The sequence below is a fragment of the Pundamilia nyererei genome, unplaced genomic scaffold (assembly GCF_000239375.1).
Source record: "Pundamilia nyererei isolate P.nyererei 1_Seehausen unplaced genomic scaffold, PunNye1.0 scaffold00014, whole genome shotgun sequence".
In the NCBI taxonomy this organism is placed as follows: domain Eukaryota; kingdom Metazoa; phylum Chordata; class Actinopteri; order Cichliformes; family Cichlidae; genus Pundamilia; species Pundamilia nyererei.
In genome coordinates this window covers 1178572-1194203 of record NW_005187415.1, presented here as the reverse complement: position 1 = coordinate 1194203, position 15632 = coordinate 1178572, and the positions used below count along the sequence as shown (strand labels likewise).

At 40.8% G+C, this 15632-nt stretch overlaps 1 protein-coding gene across 2 annotated transcripts in view; it reads right to left on the bottom strand.

Moving 5' to 3' along the window:
* tbc1d22a (TBC1 domain family, member 22a) overlaps window positions 1-15632 on the bottom strand; it is a 159499-nt gene that overhangs the window by 69508 nt on the left and 74359 nt on the right. For both annotated transcript variants that reach the window (XM_005725117.2, XM_005725116.2), the window contains exon 10: window positions 269-375. In XM_005725117.2, the coding sequence (XP_005725174.1) occupies window positions 269-375 (107 nt within the window). The remainder of the gene's footprint in view (window positions 1-268; window positions 376-15632) is intronic.

The window sequence follows — 15632 nt, the reverse complement described above, 5'->3', positions numbered from 1 at the left end:
GGAAGAAGAGAGGACTTAAATGTTAAACAACAGGTTAAACAACAGGTAGCTAGCTAACAAAAGCTAGCCAGCTGACAGATATCTGATGTCTTGTCAAGAGATTAATATGTGAACACCCTTTCAGTTCTTCCATCTCTGCTTAGAGTGATGACTAAAGAGGATCAGTAATATGGTAAAGCATCTGTTACTGGAAGTTCATGTAGTGGCTTTAAGACCTATTATTGAAAATGTTGTGAGGCAACCTGCACAGGCTGAACACACAGCTTACCTGGATCCCGTCCAGCAGTTTGCTCATGCACCAGAAGCTGTCAGCCTCAATATTCCTCAGAGCCTCTTCCTGGAGACTGGACACGTCAAAGTTTTCCACTTCCTCCTCTGGAGAAGACAAAATGAGAACAACGACAGAGCGTAAAGAATTTGCTGCTTATGGGAAAGAGACTGACAGATAAAAAGACCGTGAGACGGGCCAAAGAAAAAGAAGGGAAGTTTAAAAAAAGACAACAGGAGAAAATGGGAGAATTCAGGGGAGAGATATGGCGAGCGATGCCAGGTTCCCAGCACAGCATGGGCTCTGCCATAAGCCTGTCACCATAAACCCTGACAGGGGAACAATACAGCCATAGGTGCATGGGGAGGACTAATTCAATAGGGAGAGTAGGAGCAGGAAAGAGGAAAGAGGTAAGTGGGTGGGTTACGAAAGATGTAAGGAAATGAACGAAGACGCTGACAAATTGGAGCAAAAGGTATGAAAGGGGGGATGAAGCAGTGAAGACGGTGTGGAAGGATGTAGGAAGACACTAAAAAGAGGCCTATTAGAGCAGCCTAATGATTATCATCTTTGAACAGCGGTTCAACCTTTCCCGTGGCTTCTTTGAACATTTCGAAAATATTACAGAGTTTGTGCACAAAGGACAATTTGTGCTTTTCATGTTGCAGACAGCATGAATGTATTTAACATATTTTTTCCGGAAAAAATAGTTTTACTAGTCAAATTCATGCCAATAACTTGGTATTTGAAAGGAGTTAGACCTTTCAATCTTTTATCTTAGCTGTACGTCTATCCTAAATGTACCATTTTTAAACAGTTCAGTATTTATTGATGAATTCAGGGTTTTCACATGACCTTTGATGTAAACTCCTACTGCAGTGAGTTCAAAGGGAGCTGTGAAAAGCAAGGTGAAGGAGGTCAGGCGAGCTGAAACACAAACAGTCTGCACATAAGTAAAGCAGAATTATGTTTGGAGATATATTTTTAAACACACTGCAGGGCTGAACAAAAGAAACGATTCCTAAGCTGCGAGCACGCCGAGTCCCCAGTCATCTCCAGTGGGTGACTTCAACGATGGGTGTCATCAGATGTCATTAACGGCAGTAGTGTGTGACGGACTGCAGGGGCTCTGACGGGCTTCTGACAAGCCACTGACAGCCAGTGGAGAGGAGATGGGACGAGACTGATTAACAATGATCTACAGAGAGAAAAGAATGAGCGAGAGAGGGAGACAGAGAGAGGGAGAGAGAGAAAAAGAGCAAAGGCAAAGACAGAGTGTGTGTGTGTGTGTGTGTGTGTGTGTGGTCATATAACCAAAACACTGGTCTACGTATTTGTGTGAGTTCCTATTAAACACTCAAATACACATACACGCAGGTCCTGCCAGCTCTGCCTGGTATCCTTGGCAACCTCAGTGGAATGTTGTCAAGGTTGTAATGAGCATGCTCCGTCTGACAGACAGACAGACGGACAGGGAGCTGGCTTTGGGCCAGGGCTACAAAGCTGCTAACAACTACGCTGCATGCTCGTGTGTGTGTGTGTGTGCTGTTTCATTTGTCTTGTCTGCTTAAAGTCAGGTAAGGATGGACAGAATGTAGAGCGAGAGGCTATGCTTCCTTCATTTCAGTGAGGTCTTTCATCCCATTACATCAGGACATGTCAACGTGTCCAGTAGCACAGAAATCTAATTTTGTTCACACGGCTACCAGATCTTTAATACCAGATATGAAAGTCGTCAGAGGCTCTTTTTTTTCTGATTAGATGACAGTACAGTTTATTTTACTCCAATACTTATAATGCAAAAAAAAAGAAAAAGAAAAGAAAGAAAAGAGAGAGGAGACGTACTACAGTCAGAGGGCAGACATAGCAGTCATTATTTGTGCAAACATACAGAGATATAATCTCATAAAATCCCATTTTGGGCAAGAGATCAAAAAAAAAGAAGAAAGAAAGACAGACAGACAGAAAGTAAATCAGCAATGAGAAGTGTAAACATATCGAGAGAGGAAGAGGTCACCCACTGAGGAAATGTTACCACTCTGAGACATCTGATGAGATGAGAACTCAACATTTTTCCTCAGCTTAAATTGAGGCCACGGCAGAAGTCAACTACAATCAACTGGACCTAAACACAGTGTATGAGCAGCTGTTATAATAGAGCAAAAGTACGCAACTTTACATCGTCTACAGCGATGCAAGAAACAATAACTTTAACACAAACTCTCTAAAGAGGGAACACTGCACAGACAGATGTTACTTACGGCTGGGTAATATGGCTAAGTGCCACTAATCCTAAAGTAAGTAATTTAAACAAATACATCAGAAACTTCACCTTTCTTGTGATATTTGGTTTTAAATTCCACAGAAAGAAAACCAGCGAACCTAAATGAACCAAACCCGATGACGGGGAGCCACAGAGGTGAGGATAATATATGCTGGTAGATCATCAGGGAGCACGGTTTGTAGACTAGTTTAATTTTATCCACGGAAATTATTCATGCATTGGCACTGCTTTTCAGCAGCAACAGATGGAACACCAACCATTAAAAAAGTTTGCCAGTCATTTAGCAACCGCTGGTTTGTTTGGGTTTTTTTGTCAAAGACACAAATCTGTAACCAGATGACACACAACACAACACAACTACAACTGCTGCTTTGAACTGCAATTTCCAGGTTAATTATTCAAGACGCTGAATTCTGAAGAAGACAGACTCTTAAATTAGGTAGCAAAGCAACCGAGACAAAGGCAAACAGACGAGACAAACACCCAGCGATAAGACTAAGGTGATATATCCCCTCATATTTCCAACATCAAACCTTATGTGTCACATTTGTTATGACTCTCAGAATTCTAAGTGCAGGCCTGTTATGTAAAAATTACACAACTGGGGAAAGCATTATGCTGGTTTTGTGCAGCTGGGACAGCACGGGGAGTGATCTCAGAACAGCAAAAATGTGCGATCTTTGTGTAAAAATGGCTGACGATGTTACAGCACAGGCATCTTCTTGGGCTGCAGCAGTTCTGAGCAGTGACAATATTAAACCTGTAGCTGAAAGGCTCACCGGTACTTGCATGGTGTCACTGCTGATTATAACAAGCTGATGAAAGCTCCACTGCTTTAGTATTCTGAGAGTCCCTGAGTATCCCAAAGCCTCAAATCAGTCTTTGTCGTGGCTAAGGTCTATTTGTAGTAGACAAACCTCGACTCTATGAGGGGCAGCTTCAGGTAGTGTGGCGGTTGTACTGGAACTGGGCATAGTTCATCAGAATAGCAAGAACACAGAAAAGTGCAGGCAAAGAGGAAAGAGGAGCAGTGCAGCAGGAGTACACTGAGGACTCAGTGTGGCTCTATCACAGGGCTACACTGCCCCACATGGATGAATGCTAAACAGCAGCCAAACCTCAGGTCATTTAATCAGTTTTATTGTCAGGTAGTCCAGACAGCTCTTTTTGTTCAGTGTTGAAAAGATAAAAGAATCAAAGCTGTGAGCTAAATGTCAGATTATTTAAAAATCTGTAGCTGCCTCACTTGATCTGCCTTCACAGTAGCAGCAGTGTGTTTTGCTAACACTGGAAATACAACGCAGATGGGGGGGAAAATGAAGAGGAGGGCCATTAGGCCACCTTTAACAGGTAACAGACTGTAACAGTTGACCTGTCATCAAAAGATGGTTTTGCTAATCACTTTCATAGGATCCATGCCTCAGTGGAAATTCCTTTAAGAAACTCTCTTGGTGATTACTCCGGGAGCTTTTCCTTCACACCAAGGACCAGCTGACAATACATGTCTGGGACATGATCCGTGTCTCTGAAGAAATGTTTCACAAATAAGAGCCAGGGGAATTTCTGGAAGTTCAGGCCTCAGTGAACTTCACATCAGTGACTGAGGGTTTTGGCTGCTTTAGTCCTGTGTGAGTCCTGCCTGCACAATAATCTTTTGCCAAATAGTATTCTCAGGTTCTTCAGAGGCAGAGTGTCAGCTGGTAAAAGAGCAGGTCTGACATTCACCTTGGTAGGAGATTAGAACTAGTTTGATACAGCCAACTCAATGAAACACAGTGGCAGTGTACACAGAGAAAACTGGCATTTTGTGATCTGACTGGCAGAGCAGCACAGCGCACACAGACTGCAGACTTGGCGGCCCGGCCAAGGAGCCGGCACACAAAACTGCACACGCACAAAACAAACTTACACGACAATAAAAGTGATTACAGAGCAGTAATTGCTCTACAACTGGAGACCATTTTGTGAGGGGATAACAAGCCACGACGGGGAGTTATTAATCCATAAAGCTGAATTACTACCGTGATGTACAAAATAACCACCTGATGGTTTTATAATATTAAGAAATTTAAGTGAAACTGTATCCTAACGAGACTCAGTTATTGCAAAAAAGTGTTTTGTGAGGTCAGAGTAACTTCAGTCTCAAAACACACTGACTAATGTCGATGTCAGTAATAACAGCAGAGCTTCTGGGGGAAGGCCTGGGGTGTAGCCAGTAGATAATTGGGCCAGGATTTCCTCTGGTTATCTGACCTGCAGGTAAGCAACTACTTGTGCACCTGTCAGAAGGACTAAAATCAGACTAGAAATGGAAACCAGACAGCTTCAGGTGCTAAAAAGTAATCTCTACCTACAGATTCTGAATATTCATACGGTAGAAGGTCTACCATTGCTAGCTGCGACCCAATAAAATGCTTTCTTTGGGAAAGTCTTCCACAGCAGGAACGTGGTTTGTCAATCAGCTGAGAAGGCACAAGGCTGGAAGTGTTGGGGCTAAGTAGCAAGCAACAACCAAACCTTTGTAGACTCCTAAATGAGCCCCCCGATATGCTGAAATATGATCATTATTAATCCAGTGTGGGCCACTCAGGCAAAGCCTGGCTTCAACAGCCCATTTTGTACCAATTCCCCTCGAGGCTTTTATGAAATGTCACATTAGCGACGCTGACAGCTGACTATCAAAACCCGATCACTCAGTCCCAGTGAACAGCTGTGTCAAATTTCAAGGAATTCCTTAAAAAGGTGTTATGTACACAAACACTGTCTTTTATGTGTTGACCGTTTGGGATGCACATAAAAACATAATGTGTCGGGCCCTGGCTGTCAGCGAGGCAGAGACATAATGTTTGAAAGGAAAGTGATACTCGGGCATAAAGACACAGTTATGGCCGGACATGTTTCATTTAGTATTCTAAACTGAATGACACCCATCAACCCAAAGCTGGGTGATGCCCACGCACATAAATCCTCTCACACAGCCTCCTAACCTCTCGTGCATCAGTTTCTTTTTTCTCTACTCTCCCTCCTCCCTCGTTCTCTGAACCTCTCGTAGCACAGACGTTTGACACCTCTTCTGTTGCTTCCCTTCCTCTCCGAGCTGTCGCCCCGACTCGCTCTTTCACCCCCTCCCAACTCTCCACCACTACTGGCCCAACAGCCAGTTTCCTGCCAGGCCCCAGGGCTCATTTCCTGTTTGTCCTGGCTCAGGGGGCAACTTGTCCAGAGAGACCAACTGCTTGGTTGCTGCCAGCTGTGAGCACTTGGCACAGCTTGGCATGCTGTGCTGGGTTACACCTCCAGAGACTGAGTGCAGGCACCTACATACACAAAAGCGTGCACGCGCGCAAGCACACACGACGTGCTCGCTCGCGCCGGTGCTGCCATCTGCCCTCTACAACTACGGGCCACAAGGTAACGTGATGTAAGATGATAAACGAGCCAGTTTAGCCTGATGTAATCACAAAGACAGTGTGTGTGCCGAGTGAGAGAGCGGGTACGTGTCCATGTAGACAGCAATTGGCAATAAAAAACAGTCCCGTTTGACAACCTTCTGCTGGTTCAGATTAATTACAAGCAAACCTGAGTTTTGTTTGGCCAAAGAGAGATAAAACCCAATTGGCTTTAATAAGATTTCAACACCCAAAGCTTACAATATCACATAAAGTGCTGCAGTCATTATTTATCATTTACAGCACTGGTTTGAGGTTCAATCTAATGAACCTAATGGTTTACAATTTGGATGCTGGATCCAAACATGTCACAATCCACTTTTCACCCTCAGAATGACACCCCAGTGACACCGACGAAAGGCTTCGAACTAAAAAAAGCCACACCTTAGCTGCAAGTTACACTGATGATTGTTCAAAGTCCCTGCCTGTCACTGACACCTCCCCCAACTGTCACTTTGGCTCTAGCAACAACAACAAAAAAACAAAAACCCTGCGACTTCTTCTCTGTGGCACAATTAGTCTGATAACAATGTTGTTAACGAGAAGAGAACATTTTACAGAGGTGCGATTCATACTGCTAGATAATTAAGAGGAGTGTCACCCCAGAAAACCTGATAGTCTCACCTTAGTGTGAGCAAACACACATACAGACACGCATACGCACAAAATCACCGGAGATAATAAAATTATGGCAGTGTGTGATGAGAAGATATGAAAACAGACAGCTGGAGGTGAAGGAAGAGTGAACAGGTCGAAGTGATATGAGCTGAGGTAAACAGAGGAATGATTAATTGAATAAATTAAATAATTTATTATAAATAAATTAACAAACTATGATTTTCGGGGGGGTTAGGAGGCATAGAAATTTATCTGAAGTCAATAAGAAGTCATCCACTGGCTTAATTTTTTGGGTTCTTAGAAGTTACAATTTTTTTTCTTCAAAGTACACTACTAAGCTTAGTGAAAGCGCTGAACTTCAGCCTCACCAATGATAAGATGAATCTACACAATCACTTAACAATGTTCTCATCTTCCCACTATCTGCACTGTAAGCCCTGTGTCCATATATCAACCAGCAGCCCTCAAAGCTCTTGGCAAGATAATCTAAGTCCTTGACATCAAATGGAATACAGCTATTAATACCATATCTGCCTATGTGTGCACACATAATGATCCACTTTGCCGGGGGTAAGATGGTGTCTTGTATGAGAAAGCTTAAAGTGTTTAACGTTGAGCAAGCGTCACATTAACTGTTTCTACTGCTGTCTCTGTACACGCTACAAACCTACAAGCCCTGCCCAATACCAGCGCTCCGCCAGCCCTGTGGCGCATTTCTATAGCACAGATGTGTGTGTGAATCAACAGGCGCGCAGCTGGCGACATATTCCACAGTCGTGTAACCATGGTAATGCCAGAGAGATGCAACATTGGCTGGGGTGAGGTTTGTGCTTTCCGCCACAGTGTTCTAATTCCACAATAATAGCATATGGTTGGTGGTGGTGGTGGTGGTGGTGTAGGTGGAGGGGTGGTGGTAGTAACGGGGACGGGCGATCAATAGCACAAATCATAGCTGAGGCGACACAATGGTTCCTGGTAGGGCTTACAATTCGCACACTCTGCAAGCGTTGTTACGTGGCAGGCAATTTTATTAAGAAAGCAAAGAAAGGTTTGCCAAACAATACACATCAATTTGTCTCTTAAATCACCCAGATTTGCATTGTTTTAGTGAGTTCTACCAAAATTACTGGTTGGATAATCACTATTGTTGCTGCTTAGAGGTGTAATCAACAAATTTGCACATGAAAAGTCCAATTCAGCTTGAAAAGTCAGCTTCTATTAAAGGGAAAAATATCCTGATCATTTCCCAAGGGTGAAGTTTTTTGGAATTATTATTTTTTTTTTTTAAGATTCAGGAAGGCTTTTTTGTGTTGTGTGGGTTTTTTAAAGGGGTAGTTCTTTTATGAGGAAGACACAGCCTAATTAAAGGCAATTTTAAGATGCACAAGACAAATTTTCACCATTTTTGTTTTTTTAATTTCTTACGTGACTCGATGAACTGCAATATTAGAATCTCTTGTACGTCATGCAGTATAGTTTTTTTCAAAAAGGACTTGAAAAGTTGTCCTACTTTTCTCTTTGTTTGTTTATTCATTCATTTATTTATTTATATATATATGTGCACAAAACCCATTAATAACATAAAAGGAAATGTCTTGTACCAGATTTAGCTATGAGGTCATTTCCATCTGCAGTTTCTGGGCAGAAAAAAAAGATAAAATACTGTTAAAATTGATCAGCAAAAGCACAAGATAACAGACTACAATTTCAAATTGCAAACTTCTAGGATTTACAGTTGTTGCTGTTTCAGACTATGATAAGTAAAACATAAACTGGTTAATCATATTTATGTCCCACCAATCAGAAAGATGAAATGCTGCCCTTCCCTGAGCCACACTGAGCAGTAATTAGAGATGAGAATAATGCAACTAAAGCATTGTTATATTTATACTTTATATTTATTATAAATTGCATGTACATTTTGGATTTGAACACATTTCAAAACATGCAACAAGGGTATAATTACCACTGTGTTGCATCACCTGGCCTCTAACAACAGTCTGTAAGATTTTGGCAACTGAGGAGTGCTTCTGAAAGCAAAAGGTTTTTTCATTCTTGTTTGATAAAGGAATTTCAAACGCTCAACAGTTTGGGGCCAAATGTTATGTGCCAAATGTTTTTAATGGGTGCCGGTTTAGCACACAGACACTTTTCTTCTGAGGCATCCTGTTGCATTAAGTGCAGAGCGTGGCTTGGCGCTGTCTTGCTTCATCTGGGTGGCAGCATATGTTGCTCCAAAGGGAGAATATATCATTCAGCTTTAATGGTGCCTTCACAGATGTAGAATTCACCAATACAATGTGCACTAATGCACTCTCACACCATCGGGGATGCTGGCTATGAACCTCGCACTAATAACAACCCTAATGGTCCCTTTACTCTTTTGCCCATAGCCCATTTCAAGCATTTCTATTTTTTTCTTTGCATAACAGATTTTTAATCACACTGATTTTATTACAATTTTGCTATTTGCTATTTACCCAGGCAAAACTATATGAATGCCTTTATACCCTTGTGTTTTTTATGTTTTCAACGATGTCACACCATTTTTATTTGACCAGCTATTAACATTTTTTTTTATTATCATTATTTTTACATAATGTACTTTTATAACCACTGCCCTGTATCTATAGGCAGGGTACGTGTAATAAGTCATACTTTCATGTAAAAAAAAAAAAAGGAGAAAAAAAAAGTCTTTAATGTAACCAACAGGTGCAGAGGAAAAAAAAAAGAATCTCTACTTCTGCTTAATTTGAGCTGCCTGCTTTTACAAACACATGAACATTACTTGATTGGATAAAATGTCCAATCCACTCAAGGCATAGTAAATGTGCCTGCCTAATGTGTGATTTGGGAAAGTTTCATGACATGTAATTGAAGGATCAGTCCATTAAGTCATTAGTGTGTGTAATCTGTGGCCTTTGTTTAGGGGGGAAAAACAGAAGAGAAACAGACTTTCTGAGGGGCAGCAGACACAATTAAACACGCAGCAGCAGACACAAAGCCAAAACACCCAAAATATGTAAATGCCCTGCGCTGCATAGACAAACATCTGTGCTGATACACACAAGTAGGATTTAACTTAACACCATTTTGGGACGGGGGGGGGTTGCCTCTGCACACTACCACACTGGATTTTAAAACAAAATCTGTCTCGTATAATATTCACTTGTATTCACATGTCTTCAGACCTCACATTGAGATTTGCAGTGAAGATATCAAAAGCACACTAGGATTCAACTCCAGATCTTGTGATTGGACAGTGAACTGTCCAATCACTTTTGCACCTCTGAAAATAGAGGACTATGCTGTAGCTAAAAGTTTGCACAGTGATCACCTCTTGATTTTTTGATTTTAAATCCTCTGTATTGATGAGTAAAGAAAAAAATATCCCCAATAAGCGGTGCCGTTTCCAAACACTTACGTCCCAATCCTTTATGTGTGCAAGGGTTAGTGTGTTCATGTTAAAATGCAACTGTGTGTGCATGTTTGCCTGTATGCGTCTCCACACATGGTCATGATGCAATCGAAAACACCACGCACCACCAGCAGCAGCATGGTAAGATGACTGTTTCAATTGCCTCCAATTGCATCAGGTCAAGCAGAATGCGTCTTTGCTGGTGACAGAATGATAAAACAGATTTTCTTTTCTTTGTCCCCCTATCACACAGCTGACACGAGAAATAGAGACTCTGCAAGATCTAAAGATTCTCAGCTAGGAGAACTTCAATTTATGGCTTTTTATAGTCAAGTAATTAAGTTAATCTAAAAATATTCAATAACCCCTGCGATTATTCACAGAAGATAAATCATTTTTTGACAGAACTATTTCTCTGGATCATTTAGGAGCTCTATTGCTTTTTATCTGGAGCGATGAGAGAATCTCTGATTATAAAGGGAAGTAAGATGAGGCCGGATGCAGATGAAAGCGCAGCTATTGATTTTCAGCTTTATATATCCTACTGTTGAACGACGACGATGGCCTGTCTGATTGCGCTGATCATTTCCAAACAGCAGGTCAAGACGTGTCACTCTCACAGCATTTAGAAACATCAAATGTGGCTATTATAGCGCTTGATGAGTAACTCCCGGATACTCTTCGTTCATTTCATCCATATTATATTTATATTTCTCGTCTCTACCTGCTGACTTTTTTGTGGAACAGACACAATTATCCTATTTTTTCCTGTTGTAATAATATCCCTTTAGGAAATAACTCTATAAAAAAAAGAAAATCTATAAAAAACCCATCCTCTGGTAATGAATTCAGTTTTAGTCGTGCACGTACTGGTCACAAAACAAAGAAAAAAAAAAGATCCAGATCGTCCTTCAAACACAAATACTGAAAACCCCCCAAAACAAAACAACAAACAAACTGTAAGAGAAATTACTCATCATGCTAATGATATACTTACACAAAAGATTGGTTTATTTATACACCACCTTAATAAGCAAGAACCAAAGTTAAATCTGAAGACATCTGTAAAGCTATGCCGTTTACATTTACGCATACAAAACTTTGGCTATGCCTTGTGCTGGTCGCACGTATATTCAAACATATCTAAACAGGTATCAGAAGTTTATACTTGACATCCTGTAGTTTGGTTTTGACAGATTTAAAATTTTATAGAGATTTATGTGAATGGAAAACTGAACTATATCGAAACATTTTAGGCATTCCAGATTCAAGTTCCTGGACATGTGAATACTCACTTTTTAAATATCGATTCTTTTTAGCTTTTTAGGTCTTGACAGGGGGCTTTAGTCTGTAGTTTGTCTGCAAACACTTGCCCACTACTCTCCAGGCAGTAGTGAAACTGTGAAAAGTGTCACACCAAATGGAATCGGAGACAGTTTGTCCTTAAAGTTATGTTGTTTTTGCTTTGAAGGAGAACATTTCCTGTTTGCTTCGCTCTTTTCAAAGTTTTACTCCGGCTTGGAGAGTGGTTGGAAAGTATTCCCAAACTATTCAGCAACTTCCAAGCAGGCAACTGGCAACTGCAATCACAAAGAGGTTTTTAGAGGTTTTTGCAGCTAACTTTCAGCAACTACTCACCAACAAGCTGGGGAATACAAATCTTCCCCTAGTGAGCGCACATTGCCAAGTTTTCTGACTGGTCTCTAGGTCTGATACCGGGCAAGAGAAAATGTGCACTCTGGACAGGTTGATGGTGACAATCCTACTAGTCCTCCTTAAAAAAAAACAACAACAACTCAAAAACCCTGACCCTTTCTTTTGCTGACACATTGACACACACAAATAACCACCTGGGCACTTCAATTTATGGCTTATATGAAAGTTCCATATGACCACTTTAAGGGTATAGAAGTAGAAAATAAATGCAAAGTGGCTGCTATTGCCACAATCAAGCGTGGTCTTGTCTAGCAGACAAGACCACGCTTGATTGAGAATGAAAGAGAGACATTTAATCAGACAGAGAAAGAGATAGAGCACCAAAAACAAATGGTTGATTCTATTTCTGCCAGTCCAAATGCTATTACCCAGCCCTAGAAACATGGTGATTGTGCCCTAAACCAAATAGAGCAGTGAATACCAGGGCGATGCTCAGGCCAACAAAGCCACAAAGAGAGACAGCTTCAAGGAAAACTGAAGAGAAAGTCTTAAACCGCCTGAAGGAAAACAATGCTTATACCAAGTCAATAATCTCACCCAATGATTAAAGCAGAAGAAATTAGAGAAAGCAAAAGTAGATAAGGAACACAGCAGAAAAGACAGTGTTCCTCCTGGATGTCAGCAGCTGTACCCAGGCAATCACTAAGCAGCTCATTAGAGCTAATAACAGACGTTAATCAGAGGGAGACTTAGAACAGAAGACTCCGCCAACAGTGGCTAAACCACGGGGAGAAAGACGCCGATATTAGTTAACCGCCTACTGGCCAAGATCTACTCCACAGATTGCTCAATCTATAGACAGACAAACAGGCAGATGGATGGAAGGAGGGAAGAGAAGGGGTAGGATGGAGAAGAGGAGATATCACTATGCTCAGTTGCCAAGACATCGTACACAATTACAGTCTTCCTGTTGTTTATAGTTATAAAAGGTACGAATCCAACGTAGCTTTGCTTAGCTGAGTGGGAAAAACAGAAATAGGAACAATTTCTGATGGTTAAAGACAGGAGTAGAACCATCCACAACTTAAGTTATATGAACAGCTCGGCACAATAGTGAAAAAGCTGGCGAACTAATGGGACAATATGGCATGTAGCTGTAGTGTTTCAGGATTTTATGATAAATGAATGAATGAAGACCACAATAAGCTCTGGTTATAGATTTAAATCCAATTCCATTAAGGAAGAAAATCAATAAGTATACAGATAAGTATCAATAGCAAAATGCTGTGCTGGTGTCAATACCATTATTGAATAACACCAGGCCCTAATTAACAGAGTGTTAACCAAACAACAAATCATGTTCCAGCTTCAAATAAGTAAATGTGAGCCTCCCATTGCTTTAAGGGATTGAAGATGTCAAACATGAACTGCCAGCTTCCCGTGTTCGACGCTGATGCACCGTTGTTGCATTTCTCTCAGGGATGTAAAAGCACAAAAATGTACTGATGCATCTCAAAAAACATATTTAGAGAGAGTAAAAAGTGAAACTTTTTTCCAACAAGACGAGCTTTCATACATTCATCAATAATAAACTGAAATACTTCAAGCTTTCTTTTTCCCCATTTTGCCAAATACAAGTTTATGCAGCAATTTCCTAATGTTGTAAACCTGCTCAACATCTGGCAATAAACCCTTTCTGATTTCTGATCATCAAAAATCAATGTTGAATTAAAAAAATCCCAAATTATTAAAATATTTAATGCATAGTTTGAGTAAATTACTATTCAGACAATATAAATACTGTGTATTGCCCGGGGTAATAAAGTAGATGTAACCACATACCCAGAGAAGACTGCTGACTTGACAGTTGTCTAGATGACGCCCTCCAGGAGGAGGGTAAGTCACAGAAGGTCACTGCTGAAAAGGCTGGCTGCTCACAGAGTGCTGTATGAAACCATATTAATGGCAAGTTGACTGGGGGGGGGAAATTGTGCAAGTAAAAAGGTGTAAAACACACAGGAATGGCCGAAGCCTTAGGAAGCTTGTCAGGCAACTTTGATCAAGGCTTTCACAGAACTTCACAAGAAGTAGACTGAGGCTGGTGTCAGTCAAGAGCCACCATGCATTAGGAAAAGGGCTACAACTGTTACAGTCAAAAAGATCAAGTTAATTGTGAAGCAGACACTGTCAAGGGCACCTTACTTAGGCTGTGGAGAAAAAAATTGGACTGCTGATCAGTTCTCCTATGTCCTCTTTTCAGATAAAACAAAAGTTTGTTCTTCTTTTGCAAATCAAGGTCCTAGAGTCTGAAGAGTGGAGAGGCACAGCATGTCTTTTGTCCTTTCGTCCTCCCCCCCAACCGGTTGCGGTAGATGACTGCCCCTCTCTGAGCCTGGTTCTGGAGGTTTTTTCCTGTTAAAATTGAGTTTTTCCTTTCCACTGTCACCAAAACACTTGCTCATAACGGTCTCATTTAATTGATGGGGCTTTCTCCATTTTCTCTCTATTATAGCAGGGTCTTTAACTTAAAATATAAAGCGCCCTGAGGAAACTTTTGTTTGGTGCTACATAAATAAAATCGAATTGAAATTGAATTGAATAGAATGAAAGTCTCAAGTCTCTGCAGTCTGTGATGACTCAGGTGCCATGTCATTTGCTAGTTTGGGTGGTCAGCTGCAGAAAAGCTTTATAGAGATTCTGAGTTCCTTTTCCACCAAGACACTGTGAGCAGCCAAAACTGCCACCAAATGGTTTGATAACGATGTCACGGTTTTGGCCGAATGGGTAGCTACGTTCATCCAGTCTTAATCCCACTGAGTATTTGTAAGGTACTGTAACAAAGAAGATGAGAAACACTTGACCAAAAAAGATGAGCTGAAGAGCCACTAACAAAGCAACCTCCACAATGCTAATGGTCACATCTGTGACACTAAAGCAACCTCAAAAACAGTAAAGTGTGTATAAATAAACACACACTTCAGAAGAAAGATATTCCCGTGCTGTAAATCCTTTGTTGATTCATATTAGATACTGGATTTCTGTGATTTATAAGCCACAATTATCAAAATGAAAATAAAAAAAAGACTTGAATATTTCTCTTCACATGTAATGAATGCAGAATATAAAATAGTTTATCCTTTGGAATATGATTAAGACTTTTGAATAACAAAAACTTTTTAAGATGCACCTGTAAATGTGTATTTCGGACGTTTTCTTTCTAATTAAATAGGGAAAAGAAAAACAAGCAAAAAGGTGAACTTGTATTTAACTAGATTCTTAACAGGAATATAAACTATTTGGTGACAGTATATTCATATTGCATCCACAGAAGCAGCGATCAGCATTTGGCCCTCTAATGAAAACTAATAATTATCTAATTTGTGCAAATTCGTACTCTGACAAAACGAACTGCTGCAGCACTAAATACAAATGACTCATGGCCACACAAGCGAGTGACAAAACTGGTGACAACTGAACAAATCCTCTAAACTGGCACTTTACTTCTATGACTGCACATGTTGAGCCATTAATTATATAAACACTGTGCAGCACAGCATGGCCGGGTACACTGTGTCACGGCTAAAGCTACATCCACAAATAACAGATCAGAGAAAAGATACGAGGGAAGATGTGAAGAAGCAGAAGGACAAACACATGAATGAGATGCGAGATCAGGCTGAAAAGGCCAGAAAGGAACCGCTTAGCAAAAGCAACAGTAAATACTACCAGCCTTGTAATTCAAAGACAACATAACATCTCAATATCACTCTGGAAAGAAGATATGCTCATTTTCAGACATAATTACTTGCTTGATTCAGTTTAAGTTTCCTTCCAGTCAGACAAGCTCTTATATGTGCGGTGCTGTGTGGGTTTGTAATTAAGCCAGCTCACCTTGTCAGTCTGTGCTCTGTGTTTGTGTGAGGCCTTACATGCCTGCAG